The sequence below is a fragment of the Ictidomys tridecemlineatus genome, chromosome 1 (genome assembly GCF_052094955.1).
Source record: "Ictidomys tridecemlineatus isolate mIctTri1 chromosome 1, mIctTri1.hap1, whole genome shotgun sequence".
NCBI classification, from domain to species: domain Eukaryota; kingdom Metazoa; phylum Chordata; class Mammalia; order Rodentia; family Sciuridae; genus Ictidomys; species Ictidomys tridecemlineatus.
Genome location: NC_135477.1, coordinates 45740888 through 45768165, shown reverse-complemented (window position 1 = coordinate 45768165; position 27278 = coordinate 45740888). Strand labels below are relative to the sequence as shown.

At 42.7% G+C, this 27278-nt stretch overlaps 1 protein-coding gene across 35 annotated transcripts in view; it reads right to left on the bottom strand.

Annotated features, from left to right (window-relative positions):
- Window positions 1–27278, bottom strand: part of Kcnma1 (potassium calcium-activated channel subfamily M alpha 1) — a 708132-nt gene that overhangs the window by 213807 nt on the left and 467047 nt on the right. For 32 of the 35 annotated variants that reach the window (XM_078039502.1, XM_078039518.1, XM_078039529.1 and 29 more), the window contains exons 6-9: window positions 15966–16041; window positions 8099–8174; window positions 5835–6005; window positions 4131–4222 (exon numbers count right to left, since the gene is read on the bottom strand). In XM_078039502.1, the coding sequence (XP_077895628.1) occupies window positions 4131–4222; window positions 5835–6005; window positions 8099–8174; window positions 15966–16041 (415 nt within the window). Of the gene's footprint in view, window positions 1–3941; window positions 4034–4130; window positions 4223–5834; window positions 6006–8098; window positions 8175–15965; window positions 16042–16165; window positions 16345–27278 lie in introns of those variants that run through there. The other 3 variants (XM_078039512.1, XM_040272886.2, XM_078039642.1) reach the window with 2 other exon arrangements.

Here is a 27278-nt window from a genome sequence, read left to right as displayed (position 1 = left end):
CCTGAGCATCAGGGAGGGTTTTCCTGAATTAGGGTTTGCGGGTGAAAACTATTCCTCAAACCAGGATGGGGGTGTGGCAATCTCATCCTGGAGACCCTTCCCCACATTAATTACTCTCTTTCCTGCCCCCCTTTGTGTGCTCCTTGTCTTTATGACTCATTCCTCTCTGTGTGTCCTCTCAGAGTTTGAATACAAAGATCAGTAGAGCCATTCAAACCCATCCCATTCTCTATGTCCCAAACACCTGGCCTAGAACTGTCCCAATTTGGGGGCACCGAAGCCTCATCCTGGTAAACGCAGGCCCTGAGGGCTCCCCAGCTGGACCATCTCCACCCAGCAGGTTACAGCACGTGGATTGCTCTCTGTGGCCAATTATTTTCCGTGGCCCTTGGCCATGTGACCTCAGTCCACAACCTTGTCAGTACTCATAAACTAACCAGAAGTAGAAATGAATCACACTCAGGGAGGAAACCTCTGGGGAAAACTGCAAGGGGCTGGGGGAAGAAAGAGAGTAAGCTGGGGACCCAAGGCCATGGGCACCTTGCTGCCCCTCACCCATCCCTGAGCAGCTTTGACCTCTGGAAGGGAAAGAGGAGAAGGCAATAGCCTTGGGAGGGCTACTCTTCTTAATAAGACTTAGTGTCTCAGTCCAAGAGGCTTATTGTCCCCAGTACCCCAAGTTTGGAGAAACCACTTGCTTTAGACACTCATCGAATGCTTTGAGGTTGTCACTCAAGTCCCCATTCTTAGGAGCACTAATGTATCATCATAAGATAAATTAGATGCCATTTGACACACATGTGCATGTGCAACCACATCTACAGCTAGACAGAGGTCCTGTGGGAGGTGATGAAAATGTTGGAGGCCCTTGATCCCACACGGATGGCAAGGATGCTTTAGGGTTGTTGCGTGAAAAGTCACGCTTTGTTAAACACACTGATTAAGTTGGAAAGGAAGTACCAATGAAATCTTCTTACTCTCTAAAATCCTGAAAGTGGGTGTTATATAAACAAAGCCCATGCTTCTCTGCCTGTATTTTTGGGGGGATTTTTTTTTTATTTCTTACTTTAAATAATCTTGGAATTACAAAGTTTTGCATCTCTGTAGTTTTGGATCACCAGTTACCTAGAGTTCTCTGACAAGTTAATGTATTGTTAGAGAGGTAATTTCTGAAGGAAATATGCACAGTTAAATACATCCCTTAACTACATATATGTTTGAATGACTCTCTGGGCATTCATTTGATTCAGTCCTGGCAAGAAGGGTACATGCAAGTGTGTCCATGGATAGAGCATATATATTTTTGCATTCGCAAAACCTCAGCGATCCGCATGCTATTTTAAGAGCCTGAACTCTATCTTTCAACAAAGTTTAGCTGCTTTCCTTTTGCAAATGCATTCAATTTTATCTGGAAACTTTTTGACGTTAGAAATAGAACAACTGTAGTTTCTCATTATGTTTGCTGCCAGAATCCATGCTTGGTTGCTCAACTAAAGACCTTACATTGCTAATTACTACCACATGCCCATATCCCAAGCGAAAGAAAACTTATTGATTCTGACAGCCCATTCTCTCAACACTGAATTCCAAATGAAAACTCAAATTTTGGCCAAACATAACATTTCATCAATCTTGTTCTACTGACTGGAAAAACAACATCAAACAAAGGGTGCTAATGGCCCTTTATTACCGTTCCTTTCCCAAGCTTATACTTTCTGATGAAAGATCTAAGTGACCAAAGGGCTTCTTTAAACTACTTAGTAATTAGCTTTTGAACCAGGAAACAATGTGCAAAGTAAAGTGAACAGCCCCGGTGTCGATGACAAGGTGGACTCTCAGTCCACAGGGCTAGGAGACACTGGAGACCCAAAGAGGACATTAAAAGCAAAGTGTATTTTCATAATAGGAGAAGGGGGAGAGAGGGGGGATGGGGGGGGGGGAGAGAGAGAGAGAGAGAGAGAGAGAGAGAGAGAGAGAGAAACCAAGCTAAAAGGGGTGATAAAAGATTACAGAGCCAGAACCAAACTGCAGGAAGTCTGTGACCTAAGGTCATCAGCAAGTGGGGGTCTGGGGAGAAACATCAAGGCAAAAAAGCTGACCAGATCAGACCACAGGCTGGTGAGCAAGCACAGGTCTCAGGGCCTCATCTGGGCCACCCAGCAACAAAAGCTGCCACCAGCCCACCCACCTTGGACCAGGTACACTGGTTTTTTTGGGAAAAAAAAATAAATAAAACTTCCACCTGTAGTCAGAGTCAAGAAATATTCTCTACACCTAAGCTTCAGAGCAATTGATTGTATTGGCGTCTTCAGAGGCAGTGATAAGGAAATGCTGGCAGAGACAGTGGGAGGGGGAGGCCATAAAAAGGGCCCCAGGTCGTCACAGTGCCTTCTGCTTTATTGCCACGGGGTCCGCGTCTTAAAGGCAAATAGAATCGAGAGGCTGCTTTCCTCTTGGCATGGGATAAATGGCCAAGGGGAATCTCTGGACTTATTTGGCCTTTTGGATCCAACTGATGGCCCAGAAATCAGAACAGCTTGGTTCTAACCTCGTCCAGGGCTGTTAAGATAATAGGGGGAGGAGGGACCCATTAGAAGGAAGATGGCGGGATGTCTGCCTCCACGGAGAAGTCGCCAACTGGCCTCCTTTCGCCCACTGTCCTTTGTGCCTTTGAAAGGAAACTGGTGTCCTGTGGGTACTTCAAGAAAATGAGCCCCTTTTTTGTCCACCTCCTCATTTTCTGAACGGAGTACTGAACACCTGAGCTCAGCATGTGTTGGAATCACCGACAGAGAGAAGGGTCTGCTCCATCCTGCGTGGCTGACTGTCAAGATGGGAGGACACAACCATGGAGGGAAAAAATCGATGCTTATGGCCAGACTTTATTTTTCTTAAAAGATCAAAATAAGCTAATAATTGAAAAATAGAGAAGAAAAACAAAAATACACACACAAAACAGTTCCATTCTAAGAACCTCCCTGAATGGAAATGGCCATGAGCCCTGATAATTTTTGGTATCTTGATCTAGATGCTGGAGCAGCGACTGGTGTGTACTGAGGCCCAAATTCCTCAAGCAGCACATTAAAGATATGCACATTTTACTCCATGTAGGTCACATATATAAATTAAAAACAAAACTAAGTGCCACCCAAAAATCTTAAAAAATAAATAAATAAATAAAGGAAGAATGGCTGCTGTGAGTTGAATCTCCCCTCAACAGTCTTCTCTAAGAAGATGCTCTGGTAGAAAACCAAGAAAATGAAGTCCTGTCACTTAGTAGAGTAGAACTTCTGGTGGATATTGGACCTGTACATTGACATGGATATTGGTAAGTGACCCAAGCACAAACTGAAATAGTTCCTAAGAGTCATCAGGAGTATCCAGTAATGCCCTGACACCATAATGTCATACCCACAAGGAGTCTCAACTGAGTAGTAAGATCTTTGAGGATGAGATGGGGTCTTCCTGCCTGCAGAGAAGAACTGGTTTCCTGGTGGCCATAGGGCCTTTGCAGTAGGCAAGATAACCTGTATCTTGCGTCCCTGCCAGAGTTTCATCCCACATTATCGCTGCATTAACAAAAAATAATAAGATGGCATTGCCAAAGGGGCAGGAACCAGAATTGAATTACATAGCCAGTTCTTGTGACAAATACATGAGCTTGGACTCAGAACAGAAAATAAGACCCTTGTATATATGGTCCCCTTTCGTGATAAATCCACTATGCCTCTTGGCATCTCAGAACAGAAACAAGGCCTTGGGAGTCGACAGGAGCAAGAAGACACCTGCCTCGGGTAACCTGTGACGTCACACCCCTGCACCTTGCGGATTTTCCCTCACAGAAGCACCAGGTCGGTTGGGGAGGGGCAGGATTCAAGGTCACCGCCCCAGGGACTCTGGAAAGTCACTCAACCACATCTTCTCTGATGTCACTGACTTACTTTCTGCCTCCATGTTTGTTAAAAGTCCCGCCGAATTTATTCCGATTCAGGATGAGAGCAGCAATTTCGGGCACGTAGCGGGCAAACATTGCCTACATGCATGAAACAAAGAACAAGAGCCAAAACAAAAAATGGCATGCAGAGAGGATTCTACCGCCGCGGAGCAGCAAAACCTCTTGGCGTACTTACTTTCTTCCACTAACCGCGCTATAGGAGCCCCCGTATTTCTTGCGGTTTCCTATTAACTCTATGATTTCAGGGACGTAGCTGGCAAACATGGCCTGAGGAGAAGAGGGGAGACAGAAGAGAGACTAAAAAGACAGGCCCGAGAAAGGGGGTGACCTCTTCAGAAGGGGGGGTATTGAGATCTGAAAACACAAAAGGGTTTGGCCTGAGAAAGTCTACTCACATGTTGTTGGGTCATAACAAAAAATAAAAGGACAAAAAAGGACAAGATCTTGAAAACACACAGGACTCAACAAACACAAGCCAACCTGCACAACTGGGGCAAGGGGGAGGGAGCAAAAAAGACATTCCAGCCAAGAAAAATACAAAGGAGACAGGAACAGACAAGCTGACAGCTAGCTCCTCTTCCTGAAAAAGAAAAAAGTAGGTAAAGGGAGGTTTGAAGCTGGAACTGAATTCACTCCCACGCGCATGCGCACACGCACAGACACGCAGGCGTTCTTGCAAGACCCTTCTTTTTTTAATTAAAATTCAAAGGAGAATCGGTGCCCTGAAGAGTGATTAAATACAAGAAACACCAAAAGGTTTAAAAAGAATAAATTCTGTCATTCAAAACAAAGTCACTAAAAAAGGCAAAAAAAGGTAAATTTAGGGAATCACATGAGAGGAAAGGATAGCAAGGAGAAACACAAATCTGCCATGTTTTGTCCAACAAACATACCCCTGTGGCTGGATAAAGGGTGTCCTTATCTATGGGACCTTGGGGAGACTGCAGAAATGCCATGCTGATGTACAGACACACACACACACATTGGCATACATTTTTTAAAATGTGTATGCTCTATGCATACAGAGATGTGCGTATGCATCACTTATATACATGTGTGTGCAGTGTACATACATGAAAGCTGCATGTGAAACAAAATTTGAATCACTCACTTCATATTTAGCAAAAGTTAAAACTTAAATCATTAAATTAAATCCACTTTGGAAAACAAATTGCAGCAACCATTAGTGTGTATCAAAGTGCTACCATAAGGAGATGCTTTACTTCAGAACAGGAGATCATAGAGTAAGACTTCCTGATTTATGAATGGGAGGAAAACCATCCCAGGTGTTGCTGCAAGATAGAGCAGGTTATTGACAAAACTGTGCTCTAATTTCTGATAATGTACCCATGACAAGACCAAGCACTCTTCCTTCTCTGATGTGAGTTCCCTTCTTTTTAGGGTAGGCACCAGCCACAGTGTTTGTTGGAAGTTCAGGAAGGAACATAAAGGGGGAAATGGAGCTCCTGAAACCGCAAACTCTCTACAGAGTATCCACAGCATCTATCAGGGTTGGGTGACAGCAACTGTCCTTGCAGACTATCAGCTGTTGAATTCTATTCCTAAGGACAGGTGCACTCACTTATTAACAGCATCCCTTTCTTAAGACAATTTGATTTAGGTTTGCTCCTGGCTAAATGGCTATCCCTGGCAAGGCAATGTGCCTGGGTCTGTGGACCAAGCAAAACATACCAAAAAAATTTACAGAGACATCATCTTGGTGTTTGGATTAAATCTAAAATCCATTCTGATTATAACACTAAGGCAGTCACTTGGTTCTAACTCAGAAACACAGTATAAAAATACAAAGCCTTAAGGAAGTAGATAATAGAAAATATTAATGACCATAAAAATCAACATCATAATAAAGAGTTTTTACCAGTCCCCCGAGGATGAAGAAGACCATGAAGAGGCGCCCAAGCGTGGTTTTTGCATAAACATCCCCATAACCAACAGTGGACATTGTGACCATGAGTAAGTAGACACATTCCCAGTATGTAAGAGCCTGGTTGTTTTGGAAATTTTCCCATGGGTCCCCTGAATTCTCCACCTGAAGTAAAGGGAAAAGGGAGAAAAAATAAAAACATCACACACACACACACACACACACACACACAGTATATACAATGAACCAGGAAGCCCAAAGCTCTGGCAGGCTGCTGGCTGAAGCTCACTGCCCTCAACAAAGATGTTTGCTTCCCTTGCTGAACTATGTATGTGAGGGCTCAGAACCCTGAGCAGATAGCAAAGAAGACTAGGCGAAGCAATGGAAGATCCCTCCTGTCTGACGAGGGCAGAGAGAAACAGAAACAGAAATAGGCAAAAACATCCTCAGTCCATTTTTATTCTCATTGTTAAAGGTTTGAAGCCAACTGAAATGGGACATTGCCTCTGGCCCTGTCATACAGTGCTCTTTTCAAGGGAAGAGCCAGAGAGCCTTTTCCTGACCTTTCCTTGCTAAGCCTCCAAGGACCTGGCTCTCGCTTCCCTGCAGACATAGTAGACCCTCCACAGAGGATGCCTCATTTCATCGCTATGGCCAAGGATATGCCCTGTGGCTCCCACTCCTTCAGATCTTCTGCTGGGACCCCAAACAGCATCTCTGGAGTCTGATCCTGCCTCCTTTGTAAAATGTCAACAGTGGTTCTGCCCTTAAGTCTGCAGGAACTTCCTGAGGAGCACCAAGACTGAACTCATGGGAACAATTTGCATTTGCACAACTCTTTTGACTAAGGGTCTGCAAACTCTTTCTGTCAAGGGCCAGAGAGTAAGTACTTTCAGCTTTGTGGACCATAGGGTTTCTGATCTCCTCACAAATCACTGCAGTTGTGGGGGAGACCAGCAGAGGGCTATACTTCACTGAACAGGTGAAGCAGGATTGCTTTAGACTTGACAAGGCACTTTCCAGTCCTCCTATCACATCTGATGGGCCAATAAGGCTGTGAGGTGGCCTAGAGAGGTACTTTAGGTACTCCCAGGAGGGAGGGAGCCAGGATAAGGCCATTTCTACTCAGATACCAACTCTGCATTACTAAGAACCAGGCATTGAGATAAGCAGCACTCCCCTCCCCCAGCAGCATTCCCCTCCCCGATCTCTGCAAAATGTTCCCAAGACCTAGCTTCCTCCATACATCAAAAATTCTCCTCTACATGCCATTTTCATGATGTTGCCTGGTAAACCAGAAAGCATTGCATGTAACACGTAATAGTAACAAGGAGTCACTGACTTCTTAAAGACAACTCCTGCTTCCACATCTGTGATTTTGGCACTTGGTTACAACAAGAATTAGAGTAATGAAGGGTGAGACTGGCCAAGGGTCCCATCACCACAGAGGGCTGGTGAGCCTCCTGAGATCTGGTGCCTGCCAGCTGCCCCCACTTCCATCCCAGCTTCCTTTGCCTGGTAATTACAGGTCCCAAGTGGTGGATAACCAGATTCATCCTCAGATTCCTTGGGCAAATGAGCAAATGAGGCTCCTCGAAGGAAGGTCGCCTCTAGTCAACGTTTCACAGTTTGATGAGGCTCCTTCTTGTTTGTCTGAAATGTGCTTCCAACAATAGTCATGCTCTCTAAAAAAGGGGGTGGTGGTGGCTTGTCTTGGGAAGGTGAGAAGAGCTTCACTTAATAATAGGAGGTTTTCAAAGAGCCATTAATATAAAAGAATTAACATTTTTGAAGTACAAAATAACTTGACAAGTAATCAAGCAAAAGAATCAAAAGGCAGCCTTTTGTAAGGGGAAAGTGGAGAGAAATTGAGGGATATGAATTTGTTGTTTATAAAGAGATGTGGGTCAAACTTCCAACCTCGTCCCCAGACTTTCTCTGGGCGTTTGTTGTGGAAGCACTGCCATCTTGTGGCCTTATGGGGTTATTGCAGACAGAATGAAAATCTAGGAAAGTCCCCGCTGCAGTATTGGTGGGCTGAAAATGCAGGTTAATAGAGTGAACATCACTCACCATTTGGAACTAGTTTAGGGTAAACAGGTTGGAAACCCAGTCAACTGTGCGGTTGCTTCCTCCTTTTCTGTCTATAACTGAGCTGAAGTTTCCCTTCAGCGAAAGAAAATTCCAGGTAATAAAATGACTCCACGAGAGGCTTATTCCGGGCCAGCCAGAGCTGAAGGGCCTTCAAGGACACTTACCAAATGGATGAAGCCGGCTGCAGTCAACCACGTGCTGATAAATATGGAGAGCAGATTCACCAGCTTGATGGAATTACTGTGTAAGAGACAACAAGCAAAGCGCCCAGTTTAGAGGGAAGACCCAGCTGGAGCCGCCTGCCAGCGAGACAGCGCCCCCTATGTGCGGAGCAGGCTGTCTCTACTGGAAGGGAATTCATTCCTGGCAGGTGGCACACACAGGGGCAGGCGTGAGGGTCACAACAGGGCCTGTAGGGAAGATAACACCTGGACTACTCAGAAGGGTCTCTGAATGAACCCCCTTGATTTTCGCATTTTAAAAATTAACTTTTGCTTTGAAAACTCTTCAAAAACTCAGGGAAATGCCAAGTGTGTAATAAATACCCATATGCCTTTCACGTAAACTGATCTATTATTAACATTTGGCACATCTGTTTTATCTCCACATGTTCTTTTTCTCTTTTCCTTTTCTTCTTTCATTATATATATGACTAAACCATTTACACACAAGTTGTAGACATCAAAACACAACATGACCTTTAAATGTCTGAGCATTCACCCCATAAGAACCAAGACATTGTGCAATGTAATCACAATACCATTGTCACACTTCAAAGAATTAACATCAATTCAGTGACATAATCTCACATGCTGTCCCTATTTAAATGTCTCCACAGTGGTCCTGGAATTGTTTATTGATGTTCTCATCTCCCCCACCCTAATCCAGGAACTCAATGAAGGTCATACTCTGCAGATGCCTATTGTATGGCTTTAATCCAGAGGTCAGGAAACTTTTCTGTATAGGGACAGATAGTTAATATTTTAGGCATTGCAGGCCTCAGAATCTAGGTTGAAACTACTCAATTCTGCAGCTGTAATTCAAAAGTAGCTGTAGACAATATGTAACATAATGGGTGTGTCTGTGTTCCAATAAAACCTTAACTACAAGAACAGGCATTAGGCTGAACGAACCCATGAGTGATACTTTGCCAATCCCTTCTTTAGACTCTTTTAATCTACAAGTAGCACTCCCCTGTCCTTTGAAAATTGTTTTTTAGTGACATTTAATTTTGTGTAAACCAGGCTGTCTTACAAAATGCTCTACATTCCAGATTTACCTGTTTCTCCATGATTAGATGGTATTTAAATATTTCTGTTAAGAATTTCTGCTGGAATGGCCTCACATCAGAAAATCCCAATTTGATGATGACCTAGGTCCACTCAGGATGAGGTGGGGAGGGTAGATGGCTCCCCTGAAGGTTACCACTTCCCTTTGTGCTCAATACACCACCTTGGGGTAAGACTGAGACCATATGAACAGCCTATCTCCCAACCACCTGATGACTAACAGTTTTTGCATCCACCAGTGTTCCTTGAATGGATCAACTGGAACTCACTAAATTTTAAGCTCCATGAGAAAAGGAGACTTGTCTGTCTGGATCCTAGGGACAGTGGGTTCCTGGAGCCCAGTAGACTGACCGTAAATATGTCCTGAGTGAACTGGTCTCTTCCTCTGTACCCTTCCACTAATCTCACCCCAACAGGGGACAGCTCCTTGAGTGCTGCTCTCAGCAGGCCAATTCCTGTCTCAAAGCTTTCCATTGACATGGACTGACAAGTGATGCCCAACTCTGCCCTTCTGTTGTCAACACCCTGTGAAGTCCCAGACTCTCCTACCTCCCTTCCTCGTGGACTTTGAAGCTGTCTTCACAGTCTGTGTATCATAGCTATGCTGGTGCTCTCACTCAGCCAGAGCGTCTTCCCATCTGTCTATACAGGTCCTATCAGAGACATTTATCTGGAACTGAGTGGGAGAGAGTCTTTCTCCATTTCAGATTTGGGGGTAAAGAATATAAGCCTGAAGCTCTAGTAGACCCTCTTCCCTGGAGAAAGTCTACCTGAGAATAAAATCCCAAACAGATGGAGAAAGAGTCAGAATCCCAAGGACACAAATCTGAACCCCTGGGTGCAGACTTGCCTGGAGTCAGTCAGCTCCCTCTTGGATTCTGTTACTTGCAATCAAAACCCATCTCCCTGAAATAGAAGTGCTGCTGTATTCAGGATGCTCCCTGAGAACATAATGGTTGATGGAGTTTCCAAAGGTGGTATGGGGCTATCTCCACATGAGACACCCACATGAGACATCTCCTGTGACACCCACATTGTCACCTGACCCTGCAATTAGCTCTGGTAGAAGGCTGGCACTTCCAAAGGCAAGCAAATCCTGACCTTCAACCCTTCAACCCTTATTCCAGCCACCACGGGTCATGCTACTCCCCCACCCCGCCACATACACACACCTAAGCAGTGTCTGTAACTATGAATGGGGTCACCAGCTAACAGATATAGTGCTTAATGCCTTCCATCTCCATCTCCCCTAGAGCTGAGAGATAATGTAACTCTTGCCTTTCTGCTTCTGAGAACAATTGGCCAGACCAAGAGGCCTCCTCACTGGCTTCTGAAGTCCTTTTGTGGAAGGACACCCCTGTCAACCAGAGATAGGCAGTGTGGCAACAAGACAAACATATCTAAGGGACTCACCTAGTGAGTCCTATCAGGGGAAGCAAGCCTGCCCAGGAAGGAGCCAGGTGAACCTGCTTGGGCTGCATCAATACCACATTGGTGTTCTCAACTAGTTTCTCCATGCTCAGCCAAAGCAGAGCAGAACACTCCCCTGCCCCTAACCCGTAAGCCTTCTAAGGTGTGCCCCAACATTAAAGAGTAAGAAACAGATGAAGAACCGGTAGCCAGTGGTCCTAGGGAGGTCTGCACTGCTGTCTTCTCTGGGGATAGTTAAAACACCAAGTTGGGTCACTTACACCCTCCCAAATCCTCAGCATCCAAGCAAACAGTGTGTGCTCAACGACCATGCACTGTCCTTTCAAAATATTATCTCTATTGCCATCTCTGAGTCTCTCAGTGCTTTGGAAAAATGACCTAAATATGGTCATTATTCATCTCTAAATGATTGTCACAGTGATATTAATGGTACTTAAGGAAGTTCTTGCTGTGTGTAGAACATTTAATCAGTGCTGCTGAAAGAGTTCATGTTCGGCACTGAAATCTGATTACTTTTATGACATCAGCATCATCACAGATCCCCAGTATCTGGAATTTGCTTTCCAAATTAAATTCTACAACCAAGCAATCTTCTAAAAGCTGTGTGCAAAAGATGCAAGATTAAGCCTGAGTGGACCTTCTCCATTCTCTGAGATGGGTCCCTGGACAGCTTGAGTAGGTCTCCTCAGAAGGAGGAAGGGGTTTCCAGGAGAAGGATTGCATGCTCCTGTGGCAGAAGGAGCGGCATCATAGCCTTATGGCCAAGCCCAAGGGTCTGGACAAACATGAAGTGACCAATGGTTGGAATGCATAGAACACTTCAGATTCCAGTCTCTATCCTATGCCTTGAAGGAAGGAGAGACTGTGATCCTATCGTGAAAATCTGACCGATCAAAAGAAAATCATTCTTGTGCTTCCATTATGATTTCTAAGTCTGCATCCCATGAACTTTCACTGGCCATCAGATTAATTCACATTAACAGACACAGAAAATCATCATCAAGCAGGCCCAGGAATCTGGTACCTCAGAGACCTTTTCCAAGATTCCAGGGATGCAGGGAGAGAAAGCCTGACTCTTGATACTGTAGATGTAAACCCAGGGATGCCCAGGGCCATCATTTCCCTCCATGAACTTAATAAACCATGCCAAGGTTGACACTGAAAAGATCATCCAGCTTTTACAAGGAAGCACAAATTTGTGCTTGTTGCCCAATTTCTCCATTTTTTTTCTGGCTGAGGGTACAGCCAGGTGCCAGTGGCTTTATTTTGTTTGACTATTATCTTTGCTAAATAAATGTAAAATATCCCAACTGTGAAAAGTCAACTGGGCTGGGCCACACAGAGATGGAGGATTTGAGCTATAAGACATGGAGTGAAGTGAAATCAAATCCTGTCAATTCTACCTCTCTGTCATCTCTAGGTCCCCTCTCACCATCTAAGGCCATGCCCTGGTATCTATTTCCTGGACTACTGTCCCTGCCTCGTCTCATACTCTACAAGGTCTTAGACACTTCAAAGCTACTCTCTCAACAACTTGTGAAATAGTAGGTCTTTCTAGAAGGTAAGTCTGACTATATTTCCTCTGCTGATTAAAATCCTTTAACAGTCTATCCTGCTCTCAGCACAATCCATGAATCCAAAATTTGACCTTTATTTCACTCCTTCCAGTCTCTATGTCCAATATTTTTAGTAAACTTTGCCCTGGGGCCATTTCTCAGGTCATACTACATGTAGTAAAGTTTTAATTTCCAAAATTCCCTTTCAAAATGTATTGGTTAGGTACATGATGATATGTGTATATGGGAAATAAAAGTAACAAGGTAGAGAACAATGGTTACCTCAATGTGGCCTGCTGTAGGGACAGCTTTACTTTAGCCAATGAGGATACAATAAGGCAATTTTCATTTTGAAAAAGAAAAAAAAAAAAAGATCTTTAGGTGATGCACGTTCCAGTCATCGATATCTTCCACATTCAGTGTGGCCCGGACCTCTGGCCCTGAGGCAGAGCTGTTTCCTTTGCTCTGACTGTAGAATAAGTGGCCCAGCACCTGTAAGCCGGCTTACCAGTGCAGGGTGGCTAAGGACCTTCCAAAGGTTAAGACAATGACAGAATCTCCCAGTCTGCCTTGAACAGGCCATTTTTCAGGATATGGACTATTTTCATTGCCTTGCAGTTTGAAGAACTGCCCCGATGCTGGTCACACATACAGGACTTGCCTCTGTCAACCTGTTTACTCCCATTGCCTCTCTGCTGTCCCTTTAATTCTTTATCACTCCCCCCTCCCCCCTATACTTCTTTGCCCTGTTTCTTCCAGCTTTTAGCTGAATGAGACAGCTCAAGAACAGAAAATGAAACAGTAGTTTCAGATCATTATTTCAAATCACATTTCCAAAGTCTTCATCCTCGTCTAATAGCAAGATTGGCAGGGATTCGAAGCCAGAGAAAGCCGACACAATCTCCCTAAAGTCCATTCTGTGGCTCCACCCCATCTCCTGCAAGGTCACTGTGAAAGCAGTCCTTGAGAACAGAGAGGAGAATCTCTCACAGGCCAAAGCCCTCCAAAAGTCAGGGTTTCTCCTTCTCTGCAGCCAGAGCTCTGGGATCTGGGCTCAGGGTGCACAGAAGGAAGGTAGGGGGACAGCTGGAGAGCTTGGGCTGAGGGCTCTCCTGAAACTTCTGGAGTTCTCACAACTTGGTGGAGTTTTCATCTGTGCCTGGTGATCAGCTTTGGCCAGCCAAACTCATCCTCCTTTATCCACCCCAGAACCCAGTGTTCAGGAGCACAGAACTGCCCCAAGGTCCATTCGTGCCATGCAGTTCACCTGTGTGCTCTGCACAGCTTCCCCATGGGAAGTCACCCCACCCTCTACTCAATCCCAGTCCCACTGGAATGTCAGACACCTGATTTTCTCCCAGGTTTACCCTAGACACCCCCTTCTTTTCCTTGCCCCTTTCACCCCCGTCTCATGCCAAGCCTGGCTCTATTCCTCCCCGGGCACCTTCCAGCAGCTCCACCAGGCAGGCTGGCTCTGGGCTCCCTCCTTCAGTGAGTCGGCTGCCAGTGGGACTCAATCCTACCCCTCACCTTGCTGTTGACACACAAGGAAGCTCACTCCCAGCCTGCTGGATTCTCTCAGTCTCCCAGATGTGATTATCAACAATGGGAACACAGAACATCTAAATTGTGTGGTTGTGATGAAAAGCACCTTCTAACAATAGGAGAGATTGCTTCAGGGGGATGTGGGGTGCTGGGGAAATGCTGTCTGGGAGCCAGGATGGCAGATGCCCAACCTGCCTGCCACTCTCTCCCAGCATACAGTACAACCCTTCCCCTAGCTGGCTGCTCCCAATGTGTCCCTTCTGCATTGAGAAAATAAAGTGTTCCCTGCTATACAGTTACCACTCGGACTGTTGTCCAGGGCTACAGAGCTCTTCCTGCCTCCAAGGAAAGGAGTCTTTGCCAAAGAATGGAAAGTAATAAATGCCCTAGCAAAGGATCAGAAAAAGATATTCAGAGGGTCTGTCATTCCCCACAATCCAAAAAGGATGCATAGAGTATGTGAGAAGTGTGAGAACACAGTTCTCTCCATGTTGTTCCTCAGAGTTCTGGAACCTTCTTAAAATACTGGTGTCGGATAATTTTTTTTAAAATCCCCCTTATTTATCAGGTAAATGTGAAAGAAGAAGAGACCCTATGCTAGAAAATGAATGATTTCATATAATTTTATTCCTACTAAAAAAGGATAACTTCATCTCTACTAGAAAAAGAAAGAAAGAAAGAGAGAGAGACAGACAGACAGAGACAGAGAGAGAGAAAGAAAATGGCTCTAAGGACAGGACTCCCTGTGCTTGATACTGGATACTCACTGATGATTCTACCTTTAAAACTACAAACTGGTGGAAATGTTAGTCATACCAATGCTGCTAACTGTGTTGGTCATTTAGATTTGAAGAGCACTATGAGTCTATTGCATAGAAAAGCCATAAAAAGATAGAAATCGAGGCCATTGTCGCTCAGAGGAAAATAAAAAGGATAACAATATTCACTATTTCTGAATAATATTACCCACTAATAGAGACCCAATAGATTCTTACCTCAGGATAATGAAATGTAAAGGGGAATGAGGTGCACTTTCAAAGACCTCAAGGGCATTTGATACTCTTTTTCCTTTTTGACTTGGCTAATAGAAAGTGAACTTTACACACAGTCACACAGATGGATAGTTTTTGTTTTGAACTTAAACACAATAAACAAACAAAAACCCCCAACACCCAAAGAAGAAAGTCATCAGTCGGCTGAAACCGTTGACTTATCAGATTCAGGACACTGTGTCCCAGCCTCCCCACCTGAGGAAACGAAGCCAAAGCCAGCCCCCAGGAAGGCAGGGGGTGTTCATTATAAATCACTCAATGCAAAGGCATCCTGTTTCTGATCATGTATCAAACACAATAAGGCCAACCAAAGAGAAAGGGCACATTAAAAGGGAGCGTCTCAGAGTGTAATTTCCTAGAAGAGAAATTGATGAGTTGCACTTATTTATTCTCCATTAGAGTGCGTCTCATTGCTTTTATTAGTTTATTCATCAACACAGCCATGAGCCCAGGCCAGCTCTGTGGGCCCGCAGGTCATCAGGCAAGGGATCCCGGGGGGTTCCCGCTCCTGGTCCACTTGCACTTTCCAGATCATAACAAAGTCAGCAGAAGCAGTAGTCGTGATGCATTGGGCTGCAGGTTTTTAGGGTTTCCCCAAAAGGCAGTTCACAGAGTAAGTCCCTAGGGCTCTATAGATATAAAGTGAACATCTTAAATGTACTTAGAAATCAAATGATTTTCTGTTTGCTGTATGAGGTTGGTGATTGCCTCTCAAAGAGCATTGCTTCTCTTGCCTTTACGGCCAAGTTCAATTTCTTGTTTAGTGGTGTAATAAAGGGGCGATTTAGGACCTGGCAGCAAAGACAACCCAAGCAATGAGCAAATCCATCCCTCATCTGCTGTGTACCTCTCTCCATGATGTCACAGCTCACCTCTGAGCAACTCCACTTGGCACTCCAGTGTCAGTAATGTCCCCCTAAACTGTCCCTGCTTCCCCAAATTCACAGCTGTGGCCTCTCTTTATACCATACAGTCCTCTGGTCCTGCAGAAGAGGGCAACCCAATCCCTACTGGAGGGCTTCTCTCCATCTCTGCATCAGGTCACTCTTCCTATGAGTAATATAACTCTTTACTATGGTGGAAACAAACACAGCTGATTTCTACCAGTTGGCACAGGGGGCTGGAATGGGGTAAAAATGCAAGTAAAAAACATCTTACCTTGTTTTAAGGATATTCAGAAACTGCAGAATTTCTGAAAACTGTATCAGTCTGAGAGCTCTTAAAAATCTCAAACCTGGAAAGAAAGAGAGGGGCATTATTATTAAAGCATGGATTTTTTTCCACAGTCTGCTGTTGGAGTTGAGCTGTCCAGGGCTGAAGGGACATGAAGTCCTTGCAGAAGAAAAAGAAGGCAGTACCTTGTTGCTTCATTCTGATGTCTGGCTGGTTTAATCCTGATGGTAAACTGACTTTGCTTTAAAGGTGACCTGTTTTGAACCATGTAAAGGTAAGGCCCCAGGGTTGAGGGGGCTCCCTTCTCTTTGACAAGCTCAAATTTAAAGCACTGCTTCTAAGTTCCCTGCTGGTCTGTCAGGAGTTTGTCTCGGAAAAATACTGGGAATTGAGATCATTCACAGTCATCCTTGTGCTAAAAGCAGATTAAGAATAAATCGGATAACCTTATGTTTTTGATGGATTTCTTTCTTTTTTTTTTTTTTTTTTTTGTACCAGGGATTGAAACCAGGCGTGCTTAACCACTGAGCAACATCCCCAGTCATTTTTTATGTTTTATTTAAACACAGGGTTTCACTAAGTTGCTTAGGGCCTCACTAAATTGCTAAGGCTGGCTTTGAATTCCTAATCCTCCTGCCTCAGCCTCCAGAGCTATTAGAATTTCTTTATTTTCAGTCCCACTAAAAATATAGTCCACAGTGCTTTCTGTTTTCTTTCTGTTATACTTTTCTCCCAATCAAAAAGAAAAAAAAATCATTAAGATATCATATCCTACAACTGTGGGGATAAAAAAATTAAATAATTCCATTTTCACTAACATCAGGATGAATGTCTGTTCTTTGTAAATTCACCATCTCTCTTGAATGGAAGAGTTCAAGTTTCTAGGCAGCAAAAGAAAGGCAGAGAAGGAAAATAGAATCAAGGAGTTTTTTTTTAAAGTATCATTGCATTTTAATACTAAAAAGTAAACTATTTCTATTGAAGTCAAATTCATGAGTCAAAAACATCCTAAGTTAGTCATGGGGTTTGATGCCTTGACATCCCCCATACAAAAAAAAAAAATTATTCACAAAAGTCCAACTTTCACAGCTTTATGACACACTAAATATCACACCCAGTTCCAAGGGAATTTCCTTTTGCATATTTTTGAAAGCATTTTATACAGGGTCCCCCTATTGCCATAGTGGTGCCAAGTGGAACTGGACTGAATTGGCAGATAGCTGCTACCTGGGGTTGGGGGAAGACTATTTTAGACCCTCTGCAGACAGTAAAGGGGAGTCCAATGCGCTTGGTGGGAGAAAGCAGTGGGGTCTCCAGAGATCCTGGTTACCTCCTGCTTAAAAAAAGGAGTGGCTAACTGGTCCATAGTGGAAGTTCTGGTAATGATAAAAAATTAATTTCAAGCACATAGCAGATGTTGGGAGGTGGGGTGGGGAGGATCAAACCCATGGAGGTTTAAAAATGGAGAAGATGCAAAAGTGCATGCATTTAATCCCAGTGGCTCTGGAGACTGAGACAGGAGGATCATGAGTTCAAAGCCAACCTCAACAACAGTAAGGCGCTAAGCAACTCAGTGAGACCCTTTGTCTAAATAAAATACAAAACAGGGCTGGAGATGTGGCTCAGTGGCCAAGTGCCCCTGAATTCAATCCCTAGTACCCGCCAAAAAAAAAAAAAAATGTGGGGAAAAAAAGCACCTAAAATTTTTTTTTAAAGTGATGGTATTTATATCCTATACTATTTGCTTGTTTGACATATTCTACTGACTTACAAAAGTGTTATATAAGCTTTTCTTTAACTCAGGCGTATGAAAATGAGGCTAGAAATGCTGTGAATGCAGGGGCCACAGGTCCAGGTCCATAACCTTGGAAAGGGAACCCAATGATCCAGCTCTGAGCATCTTAACAGAAGCAAGCAGGGAGCAGGCATCAGCCTGGTAGTGTCTGTGTAAACAGGAAACAGACTGGTCCTCAGGACAACAGCTTGTCCAGCACAGAGACCAGAAGGTAATGTCTCCCTGCAAAGGGGACCATCTCCCTACAAAGGGGACCCAGGACAGTATAGGAGGAAGATTCTTGGGAACTGAACAGTGGTGGGCTTTGACTGCCTTGTACAGATCATTTTCATGGTGTTTGATTTAATTAATGCAAATGAGGAAAGGTCCTACATGGGCAAAAAACATCAGTTGACGTTTTAGCCTCAGATCTTGGTCTGTGGTTCGCATCCTCAGGCAATAGGATTCTACAGCAGCTTCTTCCTAATGGCCCTTTGGAGGTCTTAGTTCAGAATTCTCCAATGCCCCCATTCATACAGGACAAAAGGCAAAGGCCTTCAAAGACCAAAAGAGACACCACAACCCTCCCCTACTAAACAAACCATCTCCTTTTGGATCTGATGGTCTCCTACCAGGACTACTACCAGTTTTCTCCTGGTCTGGCTGTCCTCTGTGAGCCCTGTATCCAAGCATATTCCTGCCCTAGGGCCTTTGCACATTCTGTCCTCCCTGCCTGGAACACTCTTCTCTAGAACTCCACATGGTACACTCCTCCAGGTTTTTACTTATGTCACCTCTTTCAATTGGACCTTCCTGCCCACCATACCTAAGATTACATGTCTTCTCACATCATCCCTGAAACTATTCTTTTTGCCTGCTTTTCTTTTTCTCCCCTGCATGATGCACTAACATCTAATTTACTTGCCATCTCATCTACACATCAGCTTTCCTCAGGGAGGGACCATTGTCTATTTAACTCATGGTTATATTTCCAGGACACCTGAAATAGTATCTGGCTTCAGTTAGTGCTCCGTAAATACTTGTGCACTCCATGAATGAATCAGAGTTTTGAGAAGGAATGATGTGGCAGAGAGTAAAGGGGACATAATCTGCATTCAGAATTCTGAGACCACAAGCTGCTTGCTCAAGGGGAAAGCCATAAACTCCACAGGGTTTCAACCCCTCAAGAGGCCAGGGCTGACCTCACCAGCGGGGAGCTTTAACCAGTGGCCTGCTGCACCCATAGAGGCCCAGAGATGTCCAGACAGCAACTCCCAGTTACACAGAGGCCAGTGGGGAAGGAAACTCCTAAGGGACAAACTATTCATTTTCTCTACTTTATAAAACTTTTTCTTGTTGTTCATTCCATAAAATCTCTGAAATAGAATGATTTTCTAGGGGAACATAAAATTATAACAGAGTTGTGAAGAAAAAAAAATGTATATGTACCAAAAGCCACAAATTATCCTCACCTCCCAGAAGGTAGAGGGCCCAGATGTTTTATGATGTTTTTTACACTATCAAGAAATAGATAGGCCCGGTGAGGTGGCACACTCCTGTAATCCTGGTGGCTCGTGAAGTTGAGACAGGAGGATCTCAAGTTCAAAGCCAGCCTCAGCAAAAAGCAAGGCATTAAGCAACTCAGTGAGATCCTGTCTCTAAATAAAATACAAAGTAGGACTTGGAATGTGACTCAGTGGTTGAATGCCCCTGAGTTCAATCCCTGGTACCCCCGCCCCCACAAAAAAGTCAATTTATATATATATATATGCAGTATTATATGATACAGTAATAAAAACCAGACTTTTCTCTCTTTTCCTGTGCTCTGTATTGGTTTAGAAAATTGGTATTACCTGGACACAGGTACGGCAGGATCACCACACTAGTGACTAAGGACAATGATGGTAAATAAAGTTCTAGCACATCAAGTCCAGGACGGCATTCAATAAATCATACACACAAGCCATGCAGGACATTATGGGGCACAGCCCAGATCTTCAATTCGGGGGATTTGATTGTCCCAGGCTCCTGAACAGTGGCCTGCTGAGGGCTCACCTGTCCCTCTATGGGCATCATGCTCTGCTCCAAGGAGCTATCTTGCTCATTGCCACTTGCCTCCCTTGAGGATCAAAAGTCTTCCATGATGTGGGGAAAAGGGTTTGCTGCTGTGTCTGAATTTGAGATGCTGCTGCTGCAAGGTTATCCAGCCACAGAACTCCCTGTAGTGTAGGCTGAGGTTCAGCAGAGCTGGCCCCAGTCTGAGTTCTCCACCCAGCCTTTATAGTACCCTAATTTCAAGACAGGCACTGTCTTTAAAACCTACCCCAAGATCTATATACCAGAAGTCAAAGCATTCTGATGCTCTTTTGGGCACACTGTAGGTTCTTAAATTATAATTTCATCATATGAAACTACAGAATTGAAACACCATAGAATTGTACACAATTTTATAGAAAAGTCAGTCAAGTAAACTAGAAAGCTCAGCAAGACGCACACATGTACACAGATAGAGAACAATGACTTGAACCATGGTTTCTGATTGCACTGGGAACACATTTGGGGTAAAACCTGGCTCTGTTGGTTGCATTTAGCACTGGGAACTTGCTGTGCAAACATGCAGGTCAAGATGGCCCAGTTGCTATGGTGATGCTCAGACTGGGAAGGCTCTGTGCAAAGGCTCATAGCTATATCAGTCCGGACCTTGAGCTCAGACACCAGCTCCTGGGTACAGAATTCTGAGCATAACAAGATAGCCCTAATGTTTTGCTAGTCCTGTGCCCTTCAGATTGCCTGCTTTGCTGAAAATTTTCCAAAAGTAACCTTTAGATGATAAAACCTATATAATGAAAGTGCTGAGCTAGCTCTGGGTCACTGATCCTCCATCAGAGGTTAGGGTCCTACCTGGTCCCAGTTCCTCTCTTTGTATGTTTGTCTTTTCTAAATCCCCCATTGCTCCTTGCTAGTTTCTGAATTAGCAGCCAATAGGATACAGCCTATACACACACATGTGCACACTTGGTATAATGAACTCTTGCTATTTTAAGTTATTGTGAAATTAGGATGCTGACTGTGATTTAAATTTATTATTATTGTTGATCTTCATTATTTTAAATTACTTATTATACGACAAAAACTTTATCTTTTTTAATCCTTACAACAGAAGAAAACAGCTAAGAATAAATAGTAGGAAGTGTGTACAGCTCACAGTTTATAAGCAACAGAACCAGGTTTTACCCCAAATGTGTTGAAGTCAGCAAAGCCCAAACTTGTAACCACTGCTTTATGCAGACCTTGGGCAGTTTGTTGCAGTTCCAAACACTGGAATCAAGGGAATTGTTAACATATTTGGCTTTCTGTCATTGTGACAAAATATCTGAGATAATCAACTTAATAATGGAGAAGGTTTATTTTGGCTCACAATTTCATAGGTTTAAGCCCATAATCTCTTGGCTCTGTTACTTTGGTTCTGTGATGTCACAATACATCACGGCAGAGAGCTCAGAGCAGAGGAAGTTTATTAATTTCATGTCAACCAGGAGAGAGACAGGATGCCCTTCCAGGGCATCCCCAGAAGGACCCAACTTTCTTCCACTGGGCCTCACCATTTAAAGCACCAAGTTGAGGAGCAAGAAAAAATGGGCCTTAATACATGGAGGTTTGGAGGACTTCCAGATCCAAGTTATATTATGAGTCATGAGCACTATTTTAGGGGGTGGAGTGAGGTGGTTGTTTTGTTTTGTTTTGGTATCAGGGATGATTGAACCACGGGCACTTAACCACTAAGCCACTTTTTTTTTTTTTTTGAGACAGTGTCTTGCTAAGTTGCTTAGGGTCTCGCTAAGTTGCTAAGGCTGGCCTCAAATTTGTGATCCTCCTGCCTCAGGCTCCTGAGTCACTGGATGACAGGCCTGCATCACTGCACCCAGCAGGATGAGTATTTTCAAGACTTGAGATTCATTTTGTCAAGCTGTCCTAACAATCTGCACTCCCATTAGTATGTAAAAAAGCCCCTTTGCTTACATCCCCACTATACTGAGTACCATGATGGAGGGAGAGAGGAATAAATGGACAGAGAGCAAGGGTCCTAATTTAATAGGCCCTTGATAAGAGTGCACTGTTGTTTTAGTTTGCTTTTCTATATTAGCAAATGGATTTAATTTTTTCATCTAATTATTAATCATTTTATTATCTTCTTTAAAAGGATTTTATTGTGGCCTTTGCCAGTTTACTTGCATGTTCGTCTTATTTTTAATAATATATTTGAGCTTTTAAAATGTGAATATTATACATTACATATTGTCTCCCACATTTTATCATTCTTTTTTAATTTTACTTAAACTTTTTTTTAATAAGTCTAAAAGTTTGCTTAAGGTATTTTGTTTTTCTTTATGGATTCTAAAATTTGTTATAAGGTTAATTATATCATTCTTTCCATCACTGTACCTTCTCTTCCTTCCTTCCTTAATATCCACAAAGGCCATACCAAGTTTGCCTTTTTTAACTGCATCTACATTTTCTCTTTGTATTCTCAGGGCAGTGACTCAGCACCTCAATGGCACATTCAAACCACCTGGGAAACCTTAAGAATTGCTGGCACTTGGGTCTCAGCCCCCGTGTCCTCCATTCAGATTCAATGGGCTTGGGGTACTGCCAGGTGGAGGGAGTTCTCAAGCTCTAAGGGCATGTAAGAGAAAAGCAATGCAAACTGTTTCTGTAAATGGGAAAATGATAAATATGTTCGATTCTACCACATAAATTTGCTGTGGAGAATATGTAAACAAATGGATAGGGCGACTTGAGAGGGAAATTTCATTCAGATAAACAGTCTCTGGGGAGGATCTGGCCACACCTGACTTGGAGGCATGCCATTCTAATTCCTTGTGTCCATGACTCCCCTGGACTCCATACACATTCAGATTCTGGCTCAGTGGGTGTCAGATGGGCCTAACACTCCTCATTTCCAGTAAGTTCTGGGTTGGGTCCCTGATCAGAAGACCACACTTTGAGAAAACAATGTCTCAGGGCAGTGATTCCCAAACTTGGCTCAAAACTCAACCAGTTGTTGGAGATTTTAAAACAGTACCAATTCCTGCCTCCCAGCCTCAAGCACTCTGATTTAATTAGTCCAGGCAACAGCCTGGGCATTAGAAATTTTTACAGTTCTAATTCTGATGTGCAGGCACATTTGAACCACTGGCTTCATAGATCTTTTCCTTTTTTGTAACGTTGAACTTGTTAATACATACCAACACATTTATTTATTTTAGTTAATAAAGTGCCAAAAGGATCAAGCTTTTTCCCCCCAGGAAAAGCAAATTTCCCTTTACCTGAGTGATCATTTGAGCAACTTAAAAACCAGTAATTTACCCACTTAGCACTTTATTTGTCTACTTAGTTTTGAAGAACACTTTCGCATACTAGTGAAAATTAATTAATAGTACAAGAGATTACTCATTTTTAAAGAATACACAGAAAAACTAAAGTCCTGGTTGATAATTCCCCCTCTGTGTGTGTGTGGGGGGGGGAGGCAAGATTGAAACCAGGGGCACTGTAGCACCTAGCTATATCCCCAGCCCTTGTTATTTTGAGACAGGACCTCACTTAAATAGCTGAGGCTGGCCTTGAACCTACCATCCTCAAGCCTTTGCCTCCCAAGGAGCTGGGACTATAGATGTATACTACTGACCCAGCTTCATTCAATTTTTTTAAACAGTTACATTTTATTAAGATTCTGAACTCTTCCCTAATACAAAAAGAGATGAAAAGCAACCAAACATTTAATAAAATAAACATAAACCTGCGATCAAAACCAAATCTTAGAGCCTGAAATAAAATATATTAGTATCATCAAGATCAGAGATACTAAATTCCAAGCAAAATACCAAGTTATGCACTTCATCAAAGAATTAAAATTATAATCCAGACCATTCTTGTTAAACATGACAGATTAAATGCAATGGCCTGTATCTAAACCTTGTTAAGGTAATACTAAAGTGAGGGGTGGCAGGAAAATCCCAAAAGAAGGATATCATATGTAAGAGAATCAAGAATCACAAAATCGGGCTGGGGATGTGGCTCAAGCGGTAGCGCGCTCGCTTAGCATGCGTGCGGCCCGGGTTCGATCCTCAGCACCACATACCAACAAAGATGTTGTGTCCGCCGAGAACTAAAAAATAAATATTAAAAAATTCTCTCTCTATCTCTCTCTCTCCTCTCTCACTCTCTCTTAAAAAAAAAAAAAAAAAAAAAAAAAAAGAATCACAAAATCAAGGTGGATGAAAAGAAGATATGTTGTTGAAAATTAACTTGGCAGTGCTGAGAACCCTAACTTCATATGTTAATAAAATATATAACAAGGAAAAAAATACATATGTTCAATCGGCCCTCTATTATCCAGGAGTTCCACATCCTCAGATTCAACCAACCTCAAATTGAAAATATCCAGAAAAAAACAAAACAAACAAACAAACCAAAAAAACATAAAACTGAGTTTATACTGAGTGGGTACAAACTTTTTCTTCCCATAATTCCCTAAATAATGTACAAGGATGTACACTGTTGTCGGGAGCCAGCCTTGAGCTGTGTATGTGAGCTATGAACATCTGAGCACATGAGGGGACTGGACTCATGTTGCTGCTCTGACTGGGCTGTGCCATATATGTGTCCTTTTCACTTGCTCTGCCTTTGATCTCACAGGGCACCTGAGATGGGTGTGACTTTCCAAGATGTCAGTCCTGACCAAAAGACATCACTAAGCAACCCCTTGAAACTCAATCCCTTGCCTTATTTGGGTTGAACTTTCTCAGATGTCTTTTCCCCAATAAATCAGATGGTTTCAGGAGCGCGCTCTCTCTCTCTCTCTCTCTCTCTCTCTCTCTCTCTCTCTCTCTCTCTCTCTCTCTCTCTCTCTCTCTCTCTCTTTTACCTGACTCTCTTGCCTCCCTTGTGGGAGCTGGGGCAGAGCAGCCATCACTGAACCCCAAGGAAAAGGTACTTTCTGTGAATGTGTGATTATTTAGAGCCAGCCCAATTCACCTGGAGTGATCCTGACTGATTAATCACGTGCAGTGACATGCTGTATTAGGCATTATAAGTAATAGAGACAGTTTAAAGTGTACAGGAGGATGTGAACAGGCTACATGCAAATGCTATGCCATCTTATATAAGGGACTTGAGCACCGGGGGATATGGATATTCCATGGGGACCTGGAATCAACGCCCTGCAAACACTGGCAGGCAACTAAACAGAAATGTCTCCACAATGATAGCAGAAGATGAGAAATGTCTTTGATTTATAAATATTGAAGAATTATTCCATAGAGAGGGAGGCTGATGGGGGTACTGGGGTGGGGAGATCACATGAAAAGGAGCAGTTCAAGAAGGGACTGGAGTGACCCACGCAGGATATAAAGGCTGCAATAATGCGGTGCAGATACTGGGCTGCCCCAAAGGAGCAGCCAGCAAGCACTTGTAGTCCCTGTGGGCCTTAACACGGTGCTGCTACAGAGCGACCTCTGGAGTGAACTGGTAAGTCCTGCAAGAGACACACCAGTACACAGCTGCACAAATACTGCAGCATCCCTCAGCAGTCCTCAGACTTGTTGCCAGAATGGCCATAGCGTTCACACACAGGCTAACGGAAATGTTCCAATCTAAAGATGAAGGTAAGACCAGGAATCACCAAACAGCTGAGAAAAGACAAGTGTCTTCGAAGAAAGGCACATATTCTGTCAAACTTACACTTAAGGATTAACAAAGCAATTCTGAAAAATTGCTTCTGAAAAATTCTAATTGAAAAACATAAGAAGACTCGAAAAATGTCACCTCAACAGCAATCAACTAAATATCTTGTGAATTAAAATTCTAACATCAAAACTTTAAGAAGTCAGCTGACTTCTTAAATGGACTTCTTGAATGGACAGAGCTACCTAGCAAGCTGAAGGGTTGGACCCCGGACCCCTCTAGACCCCAAAGGATTGAAAAGACACTGGAGACAGGTGTGGAATCTCAAATCCATGCAATCAAGTTTCCAGAAGGAGAAAATGAAGGAAAAGGAAAGCAGGAAGCATTCAAAACCATATTTAGAATAAGGTTCCCTAGACTAATTCTCAGGGGAAAACATTTTGAACCAAGTAATATTTAACTAGCTAGAAAAAAAAAACTAAATCTAAAAGAAGTGAAATATAAGAAGCAATGCTGGAAAAGATAAAAGCAATTGATTCATCTATGTGAATGAATATTTTCTAAAGTAATAAAAATGAACTAAAATTTAAATCTCTAAATTGCATGGAGAATGAAAGTATAAAAGAGAGAAGGCAGTGGAAGGAAGAAAGGTGTGCTAACCTTCTTATCCAGCTTCAAAGAGGATGCTACTATTTATATATTAGTACACAAAAAATGTATTTTTAAGTAGGTGCATCCAAAACTTAAAAATATGTTTTTAAGTACAAATTGCAAACTTAGAGGGAAAAACAAACAATGGAATTTCATCATGGTGGAGTAAAAGATTAAAGGAAATTAATCCATCAAAAAAGGAAAAAATAAAAAAACATATTAATTAGAAAATATTACTGCAACAACAAAGAGAGCCCAAATATATTTGTAACTACAATAAAGTTGAATGGGTTAAATTCATTCATTTAAGAAACAGAGATGGGCTGGGGTTGTGGCTCCGTGGTATCCCACTTGCCTGGCATATGTGAGACACTGGGTTTGATTCTCAGCACCACATATAAATAAATAAAAACAAAGGTCCATCAACAACGAAAAAATTAAACAAAATAAATAAATAAACAGAGACCCAGATAGGATAAAATAAAGAAATAAATAACCATGCTGCTTCCTAAGAGATATACTGAAAACAAAACACAAAGGAAAGTTAGAAATAGAAGGATAAAAATTATGCACCTGACAAAGCTAACAGAAAAGGAGCAAGCAAAGCAATGATGATATCAAATAAAGTGACAGTTACTGTTAAAAAATACATAAATAAAGCAAAATCTGAACAAGAATGCATGGTACAGCAAAAAGTTGAGGGGAATTCTAAAGTTCACTTTTCAGAAACAATGATATTAACTAACAAAAAAATCAACACAAACATGGGATATTTATGCAACATTTGTCTTGGGATTTATTTGTATCTATTTTCATCGGAATGACTGGGCAAATAGATACTAGATTACTCAGTAAAAGAGGAATACACATTCTTTAGTAACAACCAGTCGGCAGTCACAAATATGGACCACCAAGAAATGTCACCAAATTCCAAAATGCAGAAATCATCTAAGATTTATGTACTACCACAAAGCAATAGAATAAGTTTTCTAAACCACAACGTAACCAAAATGAACAAATAGTAGAGGAGTGAACTCTATTATATAAAAAAAATTAAAGAAGATATCACAAATCAAAGAGGAGGTAAGTATTATTCAATAACAAAGGGATAATTGGCTAAGAACGGGAATCAATTTAAACAATCACCTCATACCACATTTGAAATAAATTTGAGATTAATTAAAAATTAA